The following is a 26,625-nucleotide window of genomic DNA, read 5'->3' as shown; positions in this document are numbered from 1 at the left end:
GATCTGGGAGTGAGTCACCACGGTCGAAGGCTAAGCAGTCGCAATTAAAGGCACCAATTCATAGAAAGGATAAGAAGAGAAGATCCCCGGTGAAGCCACCAACATAATTTAGCTCCTCGTTATGACTGATATTGTACAGTGGAATGTGAACGGTATACGCAGCAGATACACAGAACTACAACAATTAATCTATCATGAGAACCCTGCTATTTTATGTCTTCAGGAGACACACCTCTGGCCTGAAAACTCTCTGAGTATCTCGGGATACTACGTTCACCGGTACGATCACCTTGCCGGTATTCGTGCTAATGGAGGTTGTGCTCTCCTACTCCGCCAAAGTATCTTTTCCTCTGTATCAACATTAACAATCCACACCAATGCATAGTCGCTAGAGTAACCTTACCTTCCATACAGTTCTCACTAGTCTCTGTATATATGCCCCCAGACACACCTTTCACAGTACAAGAAATTGAAGACATTCTCTCGCAGGTACCTGCTCCATATCTGGTAGTGGGGGATTTCAATGCATCCCACCACTCATGGGGCTCAAATTCCGATGACGACAGAGGAAATAAAATAGCGGAGGTATGGACCCATCTAAATCTTGTTACCCTGAATTCAGGGGTAGCAACACACCTCTGCTTGGCTTACGGTACATACTCCATGGTAGATATCTCCATTTGTAGCCCAGTTTTGTCCACGCATTTAGAATGGTCTGTGATTCACGACCTACATGGTAGTGACCACTATCCCATTCGAATGCGTATGTCCGCTGTACGTCCTGCAGAATCTCGCTCTCCAAACTGGGTTATCAAAAAGGCAGACTGGGTCGGATTTTCGGAGTCCATATCATTCGATGGTAACCGACAAGAAAATCTGGACTCCTTAGTGGAACATTTCTCAAATGTGGTTATAAAGTCTGCGGAATTATCTATCCCCCAGTCGTCCTACAGGCCAAAACGCTTCTCTGTCCCCTGGTAGACGGATGCCTGCAGAGATCCAATCCGAGACGGCAGACGTGCCTTACGCCAATTTGAGCGCCATCCGACCCAAGAAAATTTTGTCCAGTTTAAACGTCTTCGAGCCAAAGCTCGTCGCAGTGTATCCGATGCTAAGAAGACGTCCTGGACAAACTACGTCAATTCTATGAAAAAGAACATCCCATCTAACATCGTATGGGACAAAGTCCGTCAGATAATGGGGAAACGTAGTTCTGTAATTCCGGGAATTTTAAGTAATGGAGTAACGACCACCAGTCCTATAGACATTTCAGAAACATTCGCCAGCTCGTTTGCACAGATAAGTAGCTCAAATAATTATGACCCGGAATTTCTGAAAATCAAAGATGCTGCGGAAAAACGAAAGCTCAATTTTAAATCAGATAACACAGAATATTACAATACACCGTTCACATCCGAGGAGCTGGAGGCGGCACTAGACACATCCCCTGACGCCTCCCCTGGCCCTGATAACATCCATAACCGCATGCTTCGCCATCTTCCACCAGCTGGAAAATCCTTTCTTCTGGCAATATACAATAGAATCTGGACAGAGGGTGTATTTCCATCTGCTTGGCGTTCCGCCATTGCAATCCCTGTCCAGAAACCGGGAACGGATCCTTCTTAACCTGGTAGTTACAGGTCATTTTCTCTGACCAGCTGCGTATGCAAGGTTATGGAAAGGATGATAAGTAAACGCCTTACATGGGTACTCGAATCGGAAAACCGATTATCTCATATCCAATGTGGTTTTCGTAAGCACAGATCCGCCGCAGACCAGCTTGTTCGGCTGGAGACCACCATTAGAGATGCTTTCCTCAAGAAGGAACATCTTGTGGCGGTCTTCTTTGATCTAGAGAAAGCTTACGATACCACATGGCGGTATGGCATTCTGCAAACTGCATGATTGGGGACTTCGTGGCAGTCTCCCAATGTTTGTTGCGAAGTTCATGGCAGAGCGGTATTTCCGAGTTCGAGTAGGTACCTCACTTTCTAATGAACATCTGGCATTCCGCAGGGGTCTGTATTAAGCGTTCTTCTTTTCTGCATTGCGATCAATGGCATTGCCCATTGTGTGAGTGACCGAGTTTCTTCTCTCTTGTACGTTGATGACTTCAGTTTATATTACAGTTCCCGATACCTTCCATCCATCGGTCGACAGTTGCAACTGGTTATCAACGTGCTATCAAAGTGGTCTGTTCGCAATTGTTTTAAATTCTCCACTCAAAAGACGCAGTGTGTGCACTTATACAACCATTGTGGACTCCATCCACATCCTGAACTGCGTCTTAATGGAGTGGAATTGCAGTATACAGACACTGCGAGGTTTTTGGGCCTTATCTTTGATTATAAATTAACATGGGAGGCGCATATACGTGATATGAGAAGGCGTTGCAAGAAATCGTTAAATATTTTACGCCTTTTGTCAGGGGTTCGCTGGGGTGCAGACCGCATAGTGCTTTTACGTCTCTATCGTGCTCATATCCGGTCAAAGCTGGATTATGGGTGTTTTATCTATGGCTCAGCAAGTAAATCCAAGTTACGTCTCTTAGACACTATTCATCATCATGGGATACGACTCGCAACAGGGCCTTCCAAACGAGTCGGATAGAGAGTCTGTATTGCGAAGCGGGGGAAACATCACTGTATCGGCGACGTAATGTCTTATTGTGCATGTATGCTGTTAAGCTCCACTCACAGCCCGAGCACAATTCTTATGACTCCTTTTACCATCTATCTCTTTATGTCCGATACAGTGAAAAACCACTGAGACTTCGTCCAGCAGGAGTGCGGTTTCGAGAACTGCTGTCCGAGCTCGACTTCCTCTTGCCAACAGTTCGCACTCTGGAGTACACCACCACTCCAGCCTGGACTATGCCACGTTCCATGTTTGATATCAGTCTGAGCCGATGTTTTAAAAAATTTACGCCAGCTTTTGTGTACAGACTTCGTTTTAGTGAACTTTTATCACAGTATCCAAATTACTCATTAGTTTTTACTGACGGATCCTGAGTAAATGATTGTGTTGGTTGTTCCTTTATTGCGAATGGACAGATATTTAAATATAAATTGAGTCAGAACACCAGTGTTTTTACCGCAGAATTATATGCTTTTTATAGCCTTTTATTGTTTTTAATAAGGCAACCCTGGGGCAGATTCCTTACCTGCTCAGACTCTCTAAGCGCCGTTGAGTCCCTGCAGCGTCTGAATTCTGATAATCCGCTTGTGTTGAGAGCCCAAGAACTTTTCCACACTCTCCTAACCTCTGAATATGAGATTGGAGTAGTGTGGACTCCAGGTCATGTTGGCATTTCTGGAAATGAGGCAGCGGATGCTGCAGCAAGGGACGGTGCTATAAATGGGTGTGAGGTGTACTGGCGTGAGAGGTGGCAAGATATTAAAAATTATTTGAAACATACATTATGGTGGCAATGGGAAGGCGAATGGTCTGCACAAGAGGGAAATAAATTACAAAGAATAAAGAATACTGTTCGCGTTTGAGATTCGTTTACAAGAGCGTCACGACATGAAGAAGTTTTACTCACACGGTTGAGGATTGGCCACTGTCATCTGATGCATAGCCATCTACTACGTGGCAAGCCTCAGCTGGAGTGTGATCTATGCCATGTTCCACGACCTTGGAACATTTTTTATTACAGTGTTGAAAATACGACCGTGCCCATCAGCAGTATGGAATTCAGCCGACTCTATGTGACGCTCTTGGAAATGATTTTAATTGTACAAGTGCAGTTCTGAGATTTTTATCGAATACAGGACTTGACAAGGTGATGTAGTTTTTAATGACCCGTTTTACCTATCCTCCAGACTCTTTACATCCGGAGGTTACATTTCTTGGTGTACGATTGTAACAAATTTGACATTCGGACCTTTTACATCCGGGCATTTTATAAATGTGCTAGATAATTTATCTCTGGTGGCATTTGTTTAATTGTTTTGTTGTTTCTTTTTAAATACTACACAGGGTCTGAGAACTTCTCACTTTTATGGTTTTTTATGCTTCACCTTGTTGAAGCTGCATTTGTTTGCCTCGTTTTAACCGTGACAACGATTTTTAGTTCTTTTAAGCATTCTGGTTATTGTATTGTGTTTGTGTTTAGTGAAAGATTTTAGATAAGGGCGCAAATAGCCATAGTAGCTGACGCACCCTTTTTTAAACCCCACTAACTAACTAACTGATCTTACTATCGGCTTGTTCACTAATCCCATCACCATAAATTCACAAAGAATATTCCATTTACAGTCAGAGGAAACTAATTCTTCGAGGTGACAAATTGTTGCGCATAACGATCGGTTTCAGCAACAAGGTCTCAATCAGCTTTCTAGTGAAAAACAAGAAAAGGACACCCATAATCTTTTGTATATTTTCTGCATTTCGGGGATCATGATCCTCAGAGAAAACCTCATGCTGGACAATGTAATTGTCCATAATTTTTCACGTCTAAAAAAAAGCTCTTTCTCTCCTTCCCCAACATACTTTGTGGCATGAGGCGTCAACAATATCATCTTCATTGTCAATTTGCCACTAGACTGGTCAGTTGTTTGTAGTAAAACCTTTCAGATTTCGTGACTTTTCAAAGGATGCGCATCACTTGTGCTAGTTTACTCACACTCCAATGCGAAGGCTGAACTGAACTGAGCTGAACTGCATATGATACTCAAGAGAAATCTTGGCCACACTGATTCTGTCAAGACAACGACGGGGGAAAAAAAATAAACATTAAGAAATACTATGAATGAGTTCTTTTGATTTTCGTCTGTACCCATCTGGGTAGTAGCACAATCTAGTATATACAGTCATGAAGCTTGAGGTGATGAGGGTACTAGGAACAGTAGACTGTGCTGGTACTATTTTGCATTGGCTGTGATGAGGCGATAGTAGCGATCCTAGTAGTTAGCAACTATCTATGAATGCATATTCCTTACGTATTGAGCTTCGTGACTGTATATACTAGATGTGGTAGTAGTATGAATTCACTTCTGATGCAACACACATCAAAATCAGATGCAAACGAGACCTAAATTCGAGGTCTTAGGAAGCGAAATAAGGTCCAGTCAGAGGTACAATCTATATAGAAATCGATAACAAAGAACTTCAGCTTCAAAGACATGCCAGTCACATAGGAGAACATTCCAAAGTTTATGAAATATGTGATTTCGCGTCAGAATAGGAATTGCTTTCAATATTCCACTCACAAACATAAATGAGATTAAATAATAATAAGGGAAACATAAGAAATATGAAATGATATATTGTATAGATAAGGAAACGTCTAACCTTTATTTACAAAGATATACCACTTCATCTAAATTATCTTAAGACAGCCGTCACAGCAATTTAAGTTATGAAATGCGCTAAGCAGTGTACTGCACAGACACTAGCGACATTCGATGGTAAGTGCAGCGACACTGGCGGCAAGGGGTTAAATTCATCATCTTTTGGTGAAGATTGAAAACTAATATCTGTGCCATTGTTATGTACCCATTGTTCTGAGCGACAATGTAGACCAGTGGTGTCAGAGCTGTAAGATCCAAAACTGATTGTGGAGCTGGAGACTGCAGTCGGAGCATAAGGTCCGCTGTTTACGTTCTCCGCCTGGGTCTGTGCAACAGTGTATCCTGAACGACAGATGCAGCTGTATGTGGCATTCGCTTGATTTCTGTTTTTAGATCTTTCTCATAATGAAAGTATGAACTTACATAAGGAAGGAAAAATGCTAGGCTTAAAAACGGAGTCAAACAGAACTAGTGTTAAGCAAATACATTTTTCAGATGCTCATATACATCAATAACAATATAATAGTAATAATAACAATAATTTATTTAGTTATTTATTTACTTATATTTATTGTGCTGTACAACAGCCTGAGGCCAATAACAGTTCAGCACAAGATAAAAGTTAGCACAAGATTAAACAGTGTACAAGGAATAACCAAACAGTGCATACAAATAATTATTAAAATTACAGAGAATACAAATAAACAATAATGACAAAATGAATAGATAACAAAAACAGTGCATACAAATAATTATTAAAAATTGGAGACAAATACAAATAAGCAATAATGACAAAATGAATAGATAACTACAAAAATACATGATACAGAAAAGCTAAAAACAACATAAACGAATGAAGTTGAAATGAATAGTATATATATATATATATATATATATATATATATATATATATGTATATATTGATGTACCGAAGTACATATGATATTTCCATGCAGATATTCTGCGTCATCACATGATGAAAGAGTGATGGAGCGGAGAAAAATTCTCTCCGGCGCCGGGATTTGAACCCGGGTTTTCAGCTCTACGTGCTGATGCTTTATCCACTAAGCCACGCCGGGTACAATCCCGACGCCGTTTAGAATCGTCTCAGATTAAGCTCCATCTCTGGGGTTCCCTCTGGTGGCCGCCCTCTGCACTACGTCATAGATGTCTATGAACGCAGGACCGAAGTCCATACATGTGTTGAGGTGCACTTAGATGAGTGACTGATTGGCCGGGATCCGACGGTATGGGCGCCGTCTTATATCACAAAGTGATTTATTACGCATATCATATATATATATATATATATATTGATGTACCGAAGTACATATGATATTTCCATGCAGATATTCTGCGTCATCACATGATGAAAGAGTGATGGAGCGGAGAAAAATTCTCTCCGGTGCCGGGATTTGAACCCGGGTTTTCAGCTCTACGTGCTGATGCTTTATCCACTAAGCCACGCCGGATACAATCCCGACGCCGTTTAGAATCGTCTCAGATTAAGCTCCATATCTGGGGTTCCCTCTAGTGGCCGCCCTCTGCACTGTATCCGGCGTGGCTTAGTGGATCAGCACGTAGAGCTGAAAACCCGGGTTCAAATCCCGGCGCCGGAGAGAATTTTTCTCCGCTCCATCACTCTTTCATCATGTGATGACGCAGAATATCTGCATGGAAATATCATATGTACTTCGGTACATCAATATATATATATATATATATATATATATATATATATATGATATGCGTAATAAATCACTTTGTGATATAAGACGGCGCCCATACCGTCGGATCCCGGCCAATCAGTCACTCATCTAAGTGCACCTCAACACATGTATGGACTTCGGTCCTGCGTTCATAGACATCTATGACGTAGTGCAGAGGGCGGCCACCAGAGGGAACCCCAGAGATGGAGCTTAATCTGAGACGATTCTAAACGGCGTCGGGATTGTATCCGGCGTGGCTTAGTGGATAAAGCATCAGCACATAGAGCTGAAAACCCGGGTTCAAATCCCGGCGCCGGATAGAATTTTTCTCCGCTCCATCACTCTTTCATCATGTGATGACGCAGAATATCTGCATGGAAATATCATATGTACTTCGGTACATCAATATATATATATATATATATATATATATATATATATATGATATGCGTAATAAATCACTTTGTGATATAAGACGGCGCCCATACCGTCGGATCCCGGCCAATCACTCACTCATCTAAGTGCACCTCAACACATGTATGGACTTCGGTCCTGCGTTCATAGACATCTATGACGTAGTGCAGAGGGCGGCCACCAGAGGGAACCCCAGAGATGGAGCTTAATCTGAGACGATTCTAAACGGCGTCGGGATTGTATCCGGCGTGGCTTAGTGGATAAAGCATCAGCACATAGAGCTGAAAACCCGGGTTCAAATCCCGGCGCCGGATAGAATTTTTCTCCGCTCCATCACTCTTTCATCATGTGATGACGCAGAATATCTGCATGGAAATATCATATGTACTTCGGTACATCAATATATATATATATATATATATATATATATGATATGCGTAATAAATCACTTTGTGATATAAGACGGCGCCCATACCGTCGGATCCCGGCCAATCAGTCACTCATCTAAGTGCACCTCAACACATGTATGGACTTCGGTCCTGCGTTCATAGACATCTATGACGTAGTGCAGAGGGCGGCCACCAGAGGGAACCCCAGAGATGGAGCTTAATCTGAGACGATTCTAAACGGCGTCGGGATTGTATCCGGCGTGGCTTAGTGGATAAAGCATCAGCATGTAGAGCTGAAAACCCGGGTTCAAATCCCGGCGCCGGAGAGAATTTTTCTCCGCTCCATCACTCTTTCATCATGAAATGAATAGGCTTAATATAAGAATAGCCAAACAAACTATACATTAAACGAATCTGAATGAATATAATGTAAATTGGCAGCTTTCATGCATCTGACAACTGGAGAGAGAGATTTAGGGTTATAGGTATAATTTTTTTTTTTTAAATCTTAAACCATTTGAAGGGACCGAAGGTAGATATTGCTTATGAAGGATTCACAATCAATATCACCCTTTAAGGCCTTACAAAAGAATAAGCAGTCAAGTTCAAGACGTCTAGCATAAAGGCTAGAAAAGTTAAAATATTTACAAGTACGCTCATAATTGAAAACAGATTAATTTGGTAAAAACCTCAAAGGACATATTGACATAAATTTTCTTTGCGTGATTTTCAATTTAACTGAATCAGTAGAAGTAATAGAATTCCAGGCGACAGATGCATATTCTAATTTAGATCTGATTTATGTATAGTATAGAATTACAAGATTAGCTGGAGTAGGAAAGGAATAAGTTATATACCTTTATAAGTCCGAGCATTCTAATGGAATGATTATAAATATATTGGACATGATTATGAAAATGTAATTTGGTATCGAGTAGAACTCCCAAGTCTCTAATAATAATAATAATAATAATAATAATAATAATAATAATAATAATAATAATAATAATAATAATAATAATAATAATAATAATAAAAATAATAATAATAATATTAATAATAATAATACTACTACTACTACTAATAATAATAATAATAATAATAATAATAATAATAATAATAATAATAATAATTTAATCGCTATTCAGTTTTAATAGTAAACGTTTTATTAGGAACAAATAAAACAAATTAACTTCTTAAATCTTATTTTTATTATAAAACCTGAAATATTGTTCTGTTAATTCTCACAAACTACTGTCAATGTTCATTCACTTTTAAACAACTGTGCGCTTACTGCTTGAAACCTGAATTATTCTATTGTTCACTAATATTTTTATGTTAGCTTAGATGCTAGCCTATTTGCCAAACAAATTCGAAGGCTGTTTTTGAAATTGATATCAGAAAGCCTTTCTCTATTCTTGTTTCAACTGTTTCAACATGGAAAACCCCTGCTCGCAAACATAAGTGCTACCAAACATAGAAATAAGTTCACCAGTATTCTTACGTAAGTGCTGAAACTGTGTTTTATCAAGGTCTTTATAGAATTGCACAAAATCATTAGCATTTGTCTTCAGTATTTCACAAAGGCGACGATGTCATTTAAGTTCAATGAGTTCTAATTGTACAGCTGGGTCGCACACAGTTTTGATTTCTACTGAGAGTGGAGTTTCGAATACAGCTAATTCAGTGTCAAGGCTGCCTAAGTTTGCTAATTCGTGAAAAAGATCAGATAATACTGTAATATAGTATTCTCCAGTGAAAAGAGTTTAATTACATTGTATTCATCTTCATCAATTTCCAATTTCATATGCTTTACCAGATCAGCACATTCCTCACCTTCTATATTTTTGTAATCGTTTTGATGCTTTCTGTCATAATGATGCTTCACATTGAATCTTTTCATTGACAGACACTGTTTACAAAATTAGACACTGTACATTATTCGTCACTTTTGTTCTCCCAGCTTGGGTCAAAGAAGGAACTAGACCTTGAGCTAAATTCTTCCAGCATTCCTGCTGTAGATGCAGCCATGCTTTGAACTTTATTATATCTGCAAGAAGTCATATTGGAGTGCTCCGCTCCGTTTAGTCTCTGTCTGACAACGCTGATGTAATCAAATAAATTTTTATTACTGATCAGCAGTTGAATATATGGGTTTTTTTATGTCCAGACCAGCTTCATTCTTACTGTATAAAACTGAATATTACTGCATACTGACATAAAATCACATGTATCTAGTAGAGGCTTCCATAACAATTTATAATGAAGGAATACTTTTTTTTTTTTTTTTTTTAGGAATTCTGTCTTGAGAGTCCTTCTCATTTAAATTTGCATTCTACTTTCTATTGTAGATCAAAAGATATAAAATGATCAGTATCATCATATTCAGAATCTCACAATGTTTCTTCATAATTTTGAGAGCATTTTAGTCTGTCTTATGTTAGGTTTTACTTCTCTACAGATCATAATCATTAACCATAGGATTGTGGTATCATGTGCAGAATACATTTCCGTGATTGGCTTAATGTAAGACCAAGTTTTCCCATTCAGTATTTTCAGTTTCTATTCCCTGCCCTCATACTTTGTTCGGCCATTTATGCTGCACATCTAGGTTGATAGTGATTACTAGACAGCAGAAAAAAAGTCATTCGGATGTGAAGGTAACTACAACGTGACTAATTTGTCTCGTCAGAGGGTTATTGTTTACGTAAGCACAGTAGAGGCGCATGCAGGTATAGGCCGGGGGAAATGTAAATTGACACACGGAATAATCACTGGTGTGAGGCGGTGGTACGATCATCCACTCCTCCTCTTTATCTTTCTTATATTGGCTGCTTTCGCCAGGTGGACGGCACGTTGGAAGGATTGGGTGTGCGCAGTGGAAGACTTTTAGAAATGAATAGTGTGAATTTGTAAAACAAATATAATTAACAATAATAAGTAACAATGTACAAAAATGGAAAATGAAATAACAATAAATATGAAATAGATGAATGAAAATAGGACCAACTAATCTGAAGTGATATCCCCAGGATATGTAAATCATGTAAGTATCACAAGGCTGGGGGCCAACACACTTATAATCTGATAAAAGAATCTAATATGGACGTCTCTCGATAATCGGTGACTAACCTATTAACCATATGTTCATGAACCACTCTCTAAATATATATATATATATATTAACTATCTGAGTATGAATCTGAACACAACACCCAGCCAGCACATTAACTTAATACATGATCCATTCGACCATAGATACCACTCAAACTGACTAACCAAACTATAAATACATGAACACTCAATAAGAGATAAACTCTACCCAGCATAAGGCATTACATGACTGATCACTATACATTACCCATTGCACGTATTGCTCACATAAACTGTGCAAATTGCACTAACACAAATCTCTGCACTTTACAAAATGAATACTCAACGGAGAGAGAGAGGGATGGAGACCGATACACGTAATAAGTAACGGGCGATAATACCAATCTCAACGATCATTTAAATAGCAACAAACTCGGCGCATATGATAACAAAATAGCGGCGAAGGAAACCAATAAACAAAAGGAGCAGGGAAAAGACTAAAACAATATGTGAGACCGTAACCGCTGCTCTATCACTCTAACCGTCTCGGAACATGAACTCACGTTTCAAATCATATCTCATTACATAATTCCCAAATACAATTCACTTCAAACACATATATATCTCACAAATATGTTACTCGATGCAAATACTAAAACTTGCCCCCAAGACGTATTACTAGCAAGCGATGTTTCAAACTACGATCCACTAAAATCCCAAACACACACGACGCAATTTAACTACTCCACTGATCTATCTCCAGCACATACAAAGCCCGAGTCACGTTGTCTATATCTGCCGCGTACCAAAATCCTAAGTCTTGTTAAATGTTTCTGCCGCGTACGAAAGCTTGAATCTGAGCCAACTGTTTCCGTGTATCTCCCGCGTACGAGAGCCTAAGTCTTGTTAAGTGTATCTGCCGCGTACCGGAACCCGAGTGACGCTCCGTGTATCTCCATTAAAACAGGTAAACTCTCTCCCCCTCTATCCTCGTGAGACGTAATGAACCGGCCAATAGGTTTATTTGGAAAGAAGAAATGAAAGGATTGATAGCGCTATCTATACTGTGACGTCTGAGAGCGCTCTGACGGATGAAGTTTCGTACTAGGTGAACGGCCGTGGTCGTGGGCACGGCTCACTGGATATTGGTTATACGTTGATATAACTCTTGTAATGGCATTTTGTGTACTTTACTATAAACCCTTTAAAGTAAGGATTGTTCAACGTTTTGAATGAAATATTACAACTTATCATTCGACACAAATTCTGGCTAAAGTTATATTTCATATTTGAGGCGGGATTTGTACTTGAATTCTTATTTTGTTCTAACACACGAGCAACATTTTTCATGTGTTTTTATGTATTACAGTGATGTTCAATCGATTTTGTTATATTTTTTAATTCACACATACATAACCGACACTTAATTGTTTCACCATTATCACTATTAAAAATGTGGACACCATATTCTTTTATTAAAGAATACGCCCTATGTTTTTTAACATCTGTCTTCGGCATTATATCGCTTCCCTGAACACAAATGAAGAATATGTTTACGTATCTCAATGTTCTGTGTTCACGTAGGGTAGCAATTGGGTAGCAGTTGTTTTCGGTGCTCGTGTGGTGCTCTCTGCGGACGGTACCATGTTGGTTACTCTGCACTCCTCATGCCATAGTCTATGCGTACAGTACTTGTAAACCGTAAACATGACTTTTATTTTACTTTTTTTCAGTTGTCTAGTGACTACATTTTTACCTTACCTGCTCGCATATTTGCAGCTGCTCTGTGCATTGCTTCGTCCATTCTCGTGGCTAACGAGAAAGACAGGCTTCGGCACGAATTGGAGCCACGTGATTATCGTGGTCCAGTCTTGGCCCTATTGATAATCGTCTAATATAAATACATGTTCTAAGTTCTAAAAAACAAAGGATTGCTATATTAAAGTCCTGTTAAACGTGCATTTATATGTAAACTTCTTCAGTGTTGGCCATGTTATGACAAAGAATGTGACGTTGCGCCGTAGCCTGTCTTTCTCGTTAGCCGCGGTTCATTTTGTAGTGAGGTCACAAAGTGAGCTTACCCTCCCCCCCCGCCATGTATTACGACACTACGATGGGTATCCTCGATTGATTGAATTAATGTTACAGTCTTATAACTCAAAACCATAACGTGCTATGATAAATCTGATTACAGATCTGGAATCAGCTCATCAATTTCAGCACAAAACACTTGAAATTTCTTCAGTAGGAGACAAAAAGTTTTTTTTTTTTTAATCAAGATCACATCGTTTAAGGCATAGTCCACAGCTGCTCATAATTGTGCCGTTGTATTTTAGCGGTGATTTCGCTCTTTGTCCTTGCCCCCCCCCCCCGAGAGCATTATCAGGTATTGTGAGGTTAGGATTTCGTGAAGGCCAGGCAAAACGAGCTTGATCATCTGAAGATCCTTTTCCATTCCACCTGTTACAAAAGTTATGGACGCACTAGCAATGCGAAGTGTGGTGGCGCTTTGTCCTTTTGCACGACCACAGTGTCCTCCATACCAGTTTGTTGCAATTGTGACACCAACCATTCACTGACCATGTTCTGGTAGGCTGAGCCTTTTAATGGAACCTTGGAAGAAGAAAGCCGAAAATCCGTGTTGCACTCAGTACAGCCCACACCATGACGGACTCTGGTCAGTCATGTTTGTTTATAATAACACAGTTATCATGGTATAGCTCGCGCAAGGAATGGTGGCGTTGCTGCCTGTTTTGTCGTGTGTATGTAGGCACGCCGAGAGATGGTGAGATTTTCGCGCCGATGGAAGTACTGTCTCTTCCAAGAAGATAAACAAATGAGGACATCGCTATGGAAATAAAGAACGTAGCAAGAGAAAAATTCGAAGCTAATTAAACGCGCAACATATGTTTACGAATGAAATAGTGATACCTTGCGATATAAGACACGTATTCACATGCAGTGGAACAAACTAAAGTCTTAAAGTAACAATCACAACGCAAGACTGATTCTATCGATGTCATTTCTCTTCCGACTGTATTCTTGAATATTATTCAAGCTATCTCGTGACTTTTCGTGGAAAAGATTCAAAAACGGGCTCTCAAGTATTGTCGAAAAAATTCACCATTAAAATGGGACACACTCACGGACAGGAGAACGCGAATTCGATTATGCGCACTGTTCAAAACATACAGAGGTGAGCCTGCCTGGAGAGAAATAAAAAATAGGTTGCAGCCGCCAAATTACTCTTCAAGGAACGACCACTCTTATAAATTGAGGGAAAGAAGACAGAGGACGGACACTGGAAAGTTTTCTTTTCTCAATCGTACTATCAGGGACTGGAATGCTTAAGGACTTTACTAATAGACGATAATTATACACAGTATTTAAATGGTGTAATTCATATTTTGTTATTGAAGTGTTCTATCAGTGAAGAATTATGTTGTGTCAGTGAAGTGTGTCGAGTAAGTGAAACGTGTTCCTGTCAGTGAAGCTTTATAGTTTATATTGGCAGTGCAAAGTATTTGAACAGTGAAATGTTTTTGAAGTGTTAGTGAAATCTGGATAGAATCAGTGAAATGCGTCGTAGTTCCAGTGCAGTGAGTGAGTTGACAGCGAAATGAGTGTAGTGTTGAAAGGTACTTGTGCAGATATGAACATATACTCGTGGGTTTTAATTCGAACATAGGTTTAAGGTACAAATTAGATTTTCTTTAAATGTTATTTTAACTGATCGTGCGTCATTTAATTTAGGATGTTCCCTATTATTATTATTATTATTAATTATTGTAACTATTAATTATTAGTATTATTATTAATTGTATTTTTTATTAATTGTGTTTATTATTGTCTTTATTGAGTGTAATTAGTTACCACTGCCACCGGGTATATACCCATTGCAGTGTGAATAAATACATACACCCGCTCTTCCTTATCGCATTGTTTCATTCGCATACCTTTCGTCAGTATTCCTGCTTGCGAGACATATATGGTACCAACGTAAACATGAGGGTACCACCATTCACATTCAGCATTCATAAAGTAATTGAAATAAGAATATATGGGGAGGGGGGGGAGTATGCCCACTTTGTCACTCCAATCTGCATCCGCGGGTGAGGGAATATAAAATATATGCACTGTATATATTACTCATGTTACATCAAATCGAAATCTTTTCGAAATAATACGAGTGTAATCTTGTGACCTGCAATTGAATTCTACTTTTTAAATGTGATTTCTGACATTTTTTTTTTTTTTTTTTTTTTTTTTTTTTTTTTTTGTGACTGCTACTGACTGAATATTTTTGTTATAGTTTCGCAGACTCCAATGACAGAACAGTATCATCGGAATGCGAATCTTTCGCCCATGAAGATCACGTGACTATTTGTGAGACAACAAAGCATTCTGTATCCTCAACAAACAATGTTATGGCTCATAGTGATGAGAAGCGATTCAGAGGGGATGTTTATGAAAAGTGTTCGTCTTCTAGTAATCTGAAAAGCCACTGCTTGAAGCACACAGACGAAACGCTTTTGAAGTCCGATATTTGTAGTAAACAAAACGAACTAAATAGGCAGTCTAGTGAGAAACCTTTCAAATGCGATGTTTGTGGTAAGTGCTTCCCGCTGCGGGGCAGACTAAAAGCGCATGTCTTCCTACATACTGGTGAAAAACCATTCAAATGTGATATCTGTGGGAAGTGCTTTCCTCAGAGGAATTATCTAAATACTCATCTGCGCCACCATACCGGTGAGAAACAATTCAAATGCGATGTTTGTGGTAAGAGTTTCTTTGAGGCAGCTAATCTAAGATATCATCGACGCCAGCACACTGGTGAAAAACCATTCAAATGTGCTGTTTGTGGAAAATGTTTTAGTCTTTCCAGTTTGTTGAAGAAGCATGGACGCATTCATACTGGTGAGAAACCATTCTTATGCACAGCTTGTGGAAAAAGTTACGCGCAGTTGACTGACCTAAAAAGGCACAGATGCCAAGAAAATCCTCAGAATCAATATAAATGCGATGTTTGTGGAAAGTGCTACTCTGGGCCGCGTAAACTGGAAATTCATCAAGTCCAGCATACTGGTGACAAACAATTTAAATGCGATGTTTGTGGAAAATGTTTTAAACGGTCGAATGATCTGAAAACTCATGGCCTTCTCCATTCTGGGGAGAAACCTTTCAAATGCAATGATTGTGGAAAGTGTTTCTCGCAGCGGACTTATCTGAAGTCACATGAACGCCTGCATAGCAACGAGAAACCATTCAAATGTGATTTATGTACAAAGTCCTTTACGCATTCGAATAGCCTAAACAAGCATAAACGTCGGCATGCCGGGGAAAAACGATACAAATGTGACATTTGTGAAAAGTGTTTTGCATATAAAGACAATCTAAGATTGCATGTAGTGTTACATACTGGTGAGAAACCATTCAAATGTGAAGTCTGCGGAAAAAGTTTTGCACATTCGAACTACCTACAAGTGCATAGACTTTATCATATCGACGGAAAACAATTCATGTGCGATATTTGTGGAAAGAGTTTTTTGCAGTGGAATAATCTAAAACTTCATAGACGTCGGCATACTGACGAGAAACCTTTTCAATGTGATATTTGCGGAAAGTGTTTTGCTGTTTCGAGTGATTTAAGAAGTCATGCTTTTCGGCATACCGGCGAGAAACCATTCAGTTGCGATGTTTGTGGAAAGTCTTTTACTCACCCGAAAAATCTAAAACGACATCGACGCCAGCATACGAACGAGAAGCCAGTCAAACGCGATATTTCTTGAAAATTTTTCCCGAAGAGTAGCAATCTAAAAAAACGTGACATCCAACACACTAGGAAGAAACGATTTAAGTAGAAAGCATTTTGCGAAGACAAAAGACAAAGACCTAACATATAAGTGAGAAAAACCGTTCAAATCTGATTTTTGCAATAAGTGTATATTGCAGTCGAGTAACCTGAAGAGATATGAACATCAGTGTACGCCTGTGTGTCCATTCAAATGCAATATTTGTGTAAAAAAAAAAAACAAAAGAATTACTTAGTGGTGAGGCCCCATTAAAAATGTTTTAGATAGTCGAGCGACTATAGTCTGCATGACCAAATGCATAGTGGTGAAAACCAAATCGATGTTTGTGGCAGGTATTTTACGTAGTCGGGTCGTCTAGGAAGGCATCCAGGCATCAACGGATTTAGCAGTGCTTATCGCGCGCTATGACATAAATGTCTTACTCCCCTTTGTTCTCTGATCGTAGCTCATAGGTGTGGGTTGATTATATGATCAATGTCAGCGATGGAATGAAATTACTGTATACGAGCTGAAAACTACTCTGATATGAAATGGGAGAAGTTCTTTTGCTGCTTAGATGTGGAGAAGATACATTGTATGTGAAGTTCGAAAATTCTAGTGCCAGATCTCGTCGCGTGAAGTACATGATACATATTTTACTATATTAGGTACACGTACTTTCCGTCGGGTAAAAGAACCTTATTTTTGGAGGATTTTTTATGCATCGTAATATATTATTTACATGAAAATAAATTAATAAATTTAATCAAAATACAATTGGCAGGTATTTATTTTAACTAATATTTTTAGTTAAAATCACAGAAATGAAAATAATTTTAACTCGTTCTGTGGGAAAAACGCCGTATAACGGCTGGAAGTCGCAGTTTGTGTCGGGAACGCGCCCTGCGACGTAACCTGACGTGAGATAGTTTTCATCTGCTGTCGGATGAGCTAGGAGAATAAAACTCTGTATGTGTCTGCCATCTCTCATGTTGTTTTGAAACCATCTTCTCGTGGCCCGAATGTAATGCTGTAAATCCCCGTTGTTTACATTATCATATTCATTTGTGCAAAACAGGCTTATCCGTAGAACAAAGAGAGAGAGACTTTTCTGCGCTAAGATATACTTCATGATTATACATAAGGAATTTTGAGACCAGTCTTGTTCGTGAATAATATTGTACAATAGTGCGTGAGAGCCGTAATGTACTATTTGTGTTTATAAATATTGATTCATTTTGCATGCCAGTCTTTCTACGGTACAAAATCCAGGATCGAAAATATTAATGTCTTTATTTCTTTCCTCCTTTCTTTCTTTCTTTCCTTCTTTATTTTCTTCTTTCTTTCTTTTTTCCTTCTTTCTTTCTTTCTTTCTTTTCTTCTTCCTTTGTTTATTTTTTTCCTTCTTTCTTTCTTTCATTCTTTCCTTCCTTCCTCATTTTTTTTTTCCTTTTTTCTTTCATTCTGCCTTTTCTTTCTTTCCTTCTTCCTTTGTTCCTTTTTTTCCTTCTTTCTTTCTTTCCTTCCTTCCTCGTTTTTTCTTTCCTTCTTTCTTTCTTTCTTTCTTTCTTTCTTTCATTCTGCCTTTTCTTTCTTTCCTTCTCTCTCTCTCTCCCTCCCCCTCTCCCTCTCCTCTCCCCCTCTCTCTCACTCACTGAGCATTAACGCTATCCACTTCTGCTTATAAATTCAACTATTTTGATGTACAAAATCATCTGAACTATCTGAGCGCTAACTTCACCGATACTTTACCTGTAACGTGTATTCTAATATACTGTTGTAGCCCCCCCCCCCACTTGTTACAGATATATCTATATCTTGTCTTTTCCTTATTTGTGAAGCTGTTAAAGACGACATCGTCAAACAATTAATGCAACAAAGCAACAACAACAACAACAACCTGAATCCCACTGACATGGAATTTCCTGCAGGTGATGACAATTGTGATGTTGCTGCAGCTGCATCATTTCAGTGGTCAAAGACATCCACTAGGTTGTTATTAGAACTATACTGTTCTGAACTAGGAAACTTTCGAAACCCAAAAATTAAAAATAATTCACTGTGGATGAAGTGCACCAAACAAATGGGAGAAAGTGCATACAATGTCACCGAAGACATGTGTGACAGAAAATTCAGAAACTTGAAGGGTACATTTAAATGCATCAAAGATGCAAAAAGAAAAACGGGCAGGGGTAGGTAGAGTTGGGAGTACTTTGATGTAATGGACGAGATATTCCACACTGATGCCACTATCAATCCTCATGTCTTGGGTTTCTGCCATCATGGAGAATTGCTCTGAATCAACAGACATAATACGGTTCATTCTCTCATCGCATCTTCAGTCCGTCAGAATGCTTCCTATAAGATTTATGAGGAGGCTGGTTGCGTCTCTTCTGATGGCTCTATTAGACGTGCTGATATCATCATAATTGATCAGCAGAAGGATATGGGTGTCATTCTTGATCCCACAATCCGTTTCAAGATCCATGAGCAACAGCCACAAGAGGTGTGTCGTGAAAAACAAGTCATATATGAGCCTTGTTGTCAGCATCTTGGATCACAATACCACATCAGACATTGGACAGTTTTTGGACCCATGTTCGGTGCCCGTGACAGGATGCCACGAGAAACTTTAAATCAACTTAATTTAAAATTTCTGATGCAACGATTGATGCCATAGGATCTCATGTGTTAAAATCATCCTTAGCTATAATTAGTAATCATTTGTACCCAACAAACTTTTGTAGTAAATGATTTCCTATGTTTTCGTATCATTTATCTTAATGTTTTCTTTTTCCTTTCAAATTGTCACACAATTGGTTTTAATGATTATTCTTTGTGAATTGATTAGTAGGCCGATCTATTCGAACCCTTATTTAGGGCGGCTTTTTTTTGTAAAAAATTATTATCACTCACCCAACCTATTATGTACAATCCCTGTACATCCACTCTGTCATCTTTGTCCCCAGTATCTACACATTTACTTCCACCTTCTCTTACAGCTTTGACACCCCTAACACAAACTTATCCTCCATAGGGTTATGCCCCTCTCTTGTTTCTTCCCCCTCAACTTCTTCAGACCCGTCATTTTCAGGCTCTTCAACATCAGAAATTTCCCGTACTATCACTTCTGCAACCTCTGTCTGACGTACAAAGAAAAACAGGGACCTGGAAGAATTTAGAAAAAGAATTCTACTTTGTGAAGAAAATAAAGTAAAAGAATTGTGGGAAATTAAACACATTTATAAAGGGCAGCTAGAAGCCAAAAATGCACGAAATAACATATTAAAAGAACTTGTACATTTATTGAAAAATGCAACTGCACAAAATAACTAGAAAAATGTTACAAATGAAATGTACCGAGAGATTCTATGAAAATCGGTAGTAATGTTCTATCGCCTTAATGACAGTAGTGCAAAGTGCCTGGCCTGAGGATTCTAAGCGGCAAGAGGTGGATGGAGTGGGACTGGTTTCAGTGAAGATCCTTGCACAGATCTGTTCATGCACCAGTGTATGACTGCTCGCCAATCGACAACAGATTTCATTAGGTAGAAATTGGACTGGGATCAGTATTGATAGGAACTCTTTGTACAGTACCGTACTCAAGGAAATTGTTGCATATAATTTTATTGCAGACTTATGGAGAAATATGCAAATTTATTTTTGTGCTTAAAAAATATAGAATATTTCGATGGATCATAACGAGACTGTTACAACTCAAAAATAGAGATTTTTCAGTAGAGCCATTTAAAGTTTTCCATTGTAGATGCCAAATCAGAGAATCATGGCACAACAATGTGCATTTATGTCCCATTAGGAAATTTTTTTAGGTTTTAACACTTTCACATAGCATAGTTCTTAATTAAAGTGTTCAAATGATGGTAATAACTCAAAAAGTGAATTTTTTGAGTTGTAACAGTCTCGTTCTGAGCCATTGATTTCTTCACAAATTTGCAACAAAATAATATGGAACAATTTCTTTGAGCAGTGTGGTATTTTGTAAAGGACAATAGGACTAAGTTTTGACTTTTTACAATTAATTAGATTTCATTTTTTAACAATTCATTAGTAGTATTAATTGCGTGCAAATTATTTATATAATCGAAATGTTTCAGTCCCATTACATTTATATGCAGTAAGTTCATATATTTTTTGGACTCTGATTCATAACCAAAATTTTAACATTGAGAAATTCATGATATCTAGGTTATAAATAATTGATTAAATGGCGATCTTACTCGTGTTAATTATGTAAGCATGTGCAGCTTTAAGCTGTGCTACTTGACACCATCCTCAGAGCCTTCTGTGTCTCGGCGTCATCTCAACTTCACTGCCTGTTGTGTGGGTGCGTTCGTGTGATGAAGAGTTGTGTCAAACAGTGTGTGTGTTCTGAAATTGATCTGTGTGTTGAGTATTTGGTTAGAGTGTGTTTTAGTGTGTCTGTATATTTCATATTGTTCTAGTGTGTTGAGTTTTTGGTTTTTGGGTTGTATGTGTAGGATTTTCATGTCTGTTTTTATGTTATTGTATGTGTGGTTGGCATTAGTTATGTGTTCGGCATATGTAGATGTATTGTGTCCTCTGGTTACAACCCAAAAACCAAAAACTCAACACACTAGAACAATATGAAATATACAGACACACTAAAACACACCCTAACCAAATACTCAACACACAGATCAAGTTCAGAACACACACACTATTTGACACAACTCTTCATCACACAAACGCATCCACACAACAGGCAGCGAAGTTGAGATGACGCCGAGACACAGAAGGGTCTGAGGATGGTGTCAAATAGCACCGAAACATCTGTAAGCCGCACATACTTACATAATTAACACGAGTAAGATCGCCATGTAATCAGTTATTTATAAGTGTTAAAAGTAGTGTACGAAAGATTCAACATGGAATATCTAGATTAGTTTAGGTATCTTAAATTCTTTTTAATCAGAAATTTATTTTTCATATTTTTTATTTATGTATTTCTTTAGCCCTTGAATTTAAAAAGAAAACTTAAGATTTCTCAATGCTAGATCTCAGAAAATATATTCATGTATAATACCTATGAAAATTATCATTGAATTGGTGAAATTGCATGCGCATAGAACATTTTGAACATCTAAAAATGTAGTTTCAAGAAAAAGGCCAATTTGTGAAAGGGGATGCAATACTGACGCATGGAGCATGCCAGCATTATAATCATTTCTAGATGTAGAGGTAAAAAACCCTATTATTATCAACTTTCTATGTGTTAAAATAACATTTTTGTACAATAATAATTTTTTTTGGTAAAAACTAAGTCCTAGTGTCCCTCAGTTGTTTTATATGGGCATCGAATGTAATATATAAGATATTTAAGGTAGACATTTGTTCAAACTGAGAGTTTTTTTAGTTTAAATTAAATTTAATTTAATCATAAGTGATATAATATTATGAAACAAGTTTTGGCAATAAATTTAAAATGAGCGTTTTTTTAGTGTAATAATATAATGTAATCATAATCAGTAGAGGCCTAACATTACAAAAAAAACTTGCATTAAAATAATTTACCTCATTTTTAATCTATTTAGGAAAAAAAACTGTATAAAATGATTTATTTATTTGTTTCTCCCCTCCCCAGTTTTAATGTAATATAGTTTAATCATAAGTGATATAGAGCTAACATAACAAAAAATTGTATCAAAATAATAATTTAATCAACTAGGATATTAACTAAATTAATTATACACTGATATATACAGTAACTGTAATTATCTACGCCTAACAGTTTCAATAAATTTGTTCCATTATTTGGTTGCGTTTTTGGACCACAATATTAAGTCTCCAGAAAAGTCATCATTAAGTCCACCTTCTTCCTCATTTGTTCCTACATCTACATCGAAGTCTTGCAGTCCTTCCCTGTGAATTATATAATTGTGTAGAACACAAGCTGCAGCAACAACTGTTGAAACATTTTCGATGTTCATGTCAAGGTATTTTAATCTACGAAATTTTCCTTTCAATCGTCCAAATGCTTGTTGAATTTTACTTCGTGATGTGCTTAAAGTTGTACTGAAATTGATTTTCATATCTGTCAAATGGCCATTGTCTCTAAATGGCATCATTACATTTTTCATCAAGGGATATGCACTGTCGCCAAGAATGTGCATATATGTTCAGGAATTAATGGTGCATTGTCACTTGTTATTCGGTTGTACAAAGAACTCACTCTAAATGCCCTAGCACAGCGTTTCTCAAACTATAATCCGCAGACCACCTGTCGTCCTCGAGTTCTGCCTTTGTGATCCTTCAAAAAAGACAAAAGAAAAAATAAACTTCAAACGAATTGCGTATCACACTATAGCTGAAAATCTCAGAGTTTCGAAATGACACATGGTAATCGTCTTTCACTTTTTCTCCCAGTAGGTCTACTAATATTTTATGAAATTTCTTACCCTACCCGTCCACCCACTTCCCACTCTACTCTCATCAACAGAAGAGGGATTTAAAGCACTATGAACGTGGCGTTTCTCGCCATCTTTTCCCTGCACATCTGGCGCCGCGCCTGTAACCCAGCCAGGGACCACCAGAATTCATAACAGAGGACCAAAGTACCGAACGTTTTGATGTACTGTTGACTTTCTTAGTAGCTTTGCCGACACCCAGTCTGCACATTGAAATGGGCACGTACAGTACGTCGTATACCAATAATATAACTTATCAAATTGCATCTTTACGTGTTGAAAATCGGGCATATTTCTGCATTATTTTTTTTGTTTGTTTTTCCAGATGACGATATAAGAAATTTTAGATTCCGCCTATTTGAAAATCTGAGAAGTTTACTTTTTAGCGTGTTTCGTTTCTAAGAGCCGTTTCTATTTCCTGTACCTTGTTTTAAGAAAAGGTTTTTCGATAACGAAACTTAAAGAATTCTGCATAATCTGGCGAGTATGAACCACCATAACAGAATGCCGTTCTTACCTTGAAAACAGTATGCGCCATATGTTTGTAACAATAATGGAAACACTATATGATAACTACCTGCAACTTCTGATAGAGTAATAAAGGTATAGTAAATTATTTGCATACGTATTTGTCTTTTCCAATTTTGTAATTACATGTGAATTCCTCAATGTTTGTTAACCCTAGAATGCTATCGCCATTGAGTGGTACTGTATTTGATATTATTACGTAGAAATGACATATAGGCGAAAGAAGTGTTTTTTTTTTCTTTTTTGCTCTATATTCGTTATGGAATAAAACATTTTTTCTTTCTTTGTAGTTTTATTTGTGTAGTTCTCTAGTTTGTTTCAAATTTCAATTTTCATTAAAATGAATTTTACATGATATATATAATTATATAGACCTAACTAAAGAGAATTTTTCTGAATTTAATATTTTATTTCGTTTCATTAGCTTTATTTGTTTTTGATTTTAAATTTCTATTAATATCAAAGTAAATTTACAAAAAGAAAAACAATACATTTATCTACAAGAAAATAATTCATAATACAAATTTATCGTTTCGTTTAGTTTTATTTAGTTGGTTTGTTTTTTGTTTCAGTAATTTTATTTACATGAAAATCAACCTTTCATGTAGCATACTAATTTAAATGACCTTCAAACTAGTTTGAGCGTGAGATTCTGCTTTTTCCCTAGATTTGACGCTGATATCACATCAGGTTGCTGCATTCTTCACGCTTGGCATATGAGAAGTTCCGAAGCATTTTAACTGCGGAAGTACGGGTGTTTTAAACGTGTTTAGTATGAACGTACCCTTACCAGCAAAAATCACGACTTCCTTAGCCGTGGTTAAACTACAGTCTAATCAGAACCGGATTTAGGTGTAGTGCCGCCCCTAGGCAGTGGTAAAATTTGTCGCCCCCCCCCCAAATCCCACAAGCAGTTTTATGAGCAGCTATTATACAGATAATGTTTAGTTTAAATTAGTTTTAACTTAAGTGAAATGTTACAATTCAGGGGACAGTAAATTACTGGAAACAATGCATCTTACTTGTGAAGTATAGGCCTGAAGAGTTCCTTCGCACTTTCTTCACAGAGAAAGCATGGATGATGTCATCAAAATTGATCGGAAGAAGCATATCAGATTCGATGCAAAGAAACATATTCAAACTTATTCATTGTTGAAACAAAATTGATTTATGAAAGGCAGACTTTGGTTTATCTTTTTGCATTAGTTTTGTTGGTGGCATTTCTTACTTCGATAGAAAATTATAAAGTAAATTGAAAATAAACTCTAACTCTTTGCGGAACAAAACTTTCATAACGAATTGTCCACACCTGTGGAGAAACGGTTAGCGCGCCTAGCCGCGAAACTAGGTGGCCCGGGTTCGATTCCCGGTCGAGGCAATTTACCTGGTTGAGGTTTTTTCCGGGGTTTTCCCTCAACCCAATATGAGCAAATGCTGGGTAACTTTCGGTGTTGGACCCCGGATTCATTTCACCGCCATTAGCACCTTCATCTCATTCAGACGCTAAATAACCTAAGCTGTTGATAAAGCGTCGTAAAATAACCTACTAAAATAAAAAAATAACGAATTATACAGAATGAACAAAAGTATGGAATATTGTTAATAACTTCTTAAATTTTAACTTTAGAAAGAAAATATTTTATAGGCCTACAAAAGCTGTTGGAAATAAACCATACAATATTATGCCAGTAGTCGAAAACTGTTAGTTCTTTCGACATTTAGAATGTGACAGTACAATAATTTTTTTAAACGGCACCGTATATTAAAATTTACATATTCCGAGTCTCAGTTAAATTTTACGTATGAATGCGTAGAACCTTTACCTAGTCTTCCATTTCTTAATAATAATTGATAGCCGTCCCAACCAGGGTTTAATAATCGGCCTCCTAATCAATTATAAATGAATATTTATATTTATTTTAATTTTTTATTTAATAGAAACCCTAGTTAGGTACGCTATAATTGAAAAATTTATTGGAAATGCAACAAACAATTTAGGCTACAAGACAAATTACATTTTACAAAGAATATAAATGATGATTAATTATGCTGATCGACGACTTCAGTGCAGTGGACGATATCATGTCCAAGGTGCTGTCAGGAACTTTTAATTTTCAGAAGACTTCTAAGGACTCCCGCGGAATTGTGCCTCTAGCCCCAATCATAATTCCTATAACATCCAAGTCTTGATGTTATATTTGGTCCCCAAATCGCTGCAGCATGGCAGATAAATTGGCCGGTTTTCTTTGCAGACTTCTCCAGGTTGTTCCTCGCTGTTCTCAAAACGGACTGTGGGATCGAGAATGAGTCCACAATTTTTTTTTCTGTCTATAATAACTATTTATTTATTAAACTTGTTTCGTGGACTTAAAATTTGAGACATATCCTGTAGGTACTGGTATGTAAAATCATGTTGAGTAAGCCGTAATAGTACATTATGCAATGAGCCTATAATGTTAGTAATTAAGACGCAAGTATGATTGTTTATGAAACGAGCGCAAGCGTGTTTCATAATTTTCATACGAGCGTCTTAATTACCATTATAGGCAAGTTTCATACGACTTTTTATGCTCGACCATATTTCTAACTTGAAATTATTTAAAATTAGATCTTATGGTTATGTGCGAACTGACCTGAATTGTGAGATGTGCGCAGACGCGAAAGTACTAATTTTTTCCGAGGCCGAATGTCATTGACCTTGGCAGAGAATAAGATGAAGATTACTCTGATATAACCTGGAAATTAATTTAGAATTGAAAAACGAGATGACAAATTGAATTTATTTGAATATTATTTACAATTAACGCTAATTATTAAAGTAACAGAACATAACCTTCTGGGACAGTATTGGATTTCCACCCTCCGTGACTTTTCGCTAATTGTCTTTCGATTGCATATCCGAGAATAATCAATATAACGGTACAAAGCTGACTTGTCATTGGCTGGACACCTGAACTTTA

At 37.6% G+C, this 26,625-nt stretch overlaps 1 protein-coding gene and 3 non-coding genes across 5 annotated transcripts in view; all 4 read left to right on the top strand.

Moving 5' to 3' along the window:
• The window catches only part of LOC138691496 (zinc finger protein 431-like), a 43,149-nt gene extending 25,215 nt beyond the window's left edge, over positions 1-17,934 (top strand). For both annotated transcript variants that reach the window (XM_069813471.1, XM_069813472.1), the window contains exon 5: positions 15,212-17,934. In XM_069813471.1, the coding sequence (XP_069669572.1) occupies positions 15,212-16,688 (1,477 nt within the window). In that variant the 3' untranslated portion in view covers positions 16,689-17,934. The remainder of the gene's footprint in view (positions 1-15,211) is intronic.
• TRNAY-AUA (transfer RNA tyrosine (anticodon AUA)) lies at positions 7,251-7,322 on the top strand. Its single transcript has one exon. It is a non-coding gene; the product is annotated as a tRNA-Tyr (tRNA).
• Positions 7,660-7,731, top strand: TRNAY-AUA (transfer RNA tyrosine (anticodon AUA)). The gene has a single exon. It is a non-coding gene; the product is annotated as a tRNA-Tyr (tRNA).
• TRNAY-GUA (transfer RNA tyrosine (anticodon GUA)) lies at positions 8,061-8,132 on the top strand. Its single transcript has one exon. It is a non-coding gene; the product is annotated as a tRNA-Tyr (tRNA).
• Positions 17,935-26,625: the final 8,691 nt, after the last annotated feature.

This window comes from Periplaneta americana, chromosome 16 (assembly GCF_040183065.1).
Source record: "Periplaneta americana isolate PAMFEO1 chromosome 16, P.americana_PAMFEO1_priV1, whole genome shotgun sequence".
Lineage (NCBI taxonomy): Eukaryota > Metazoa > Arthropoda > Insecta > Blattodea > Blattidae > Periplaneta > Periplaneta americana.
This window is presented reverse-complemented; position numbering and strand designations above follow the sequence as displayed.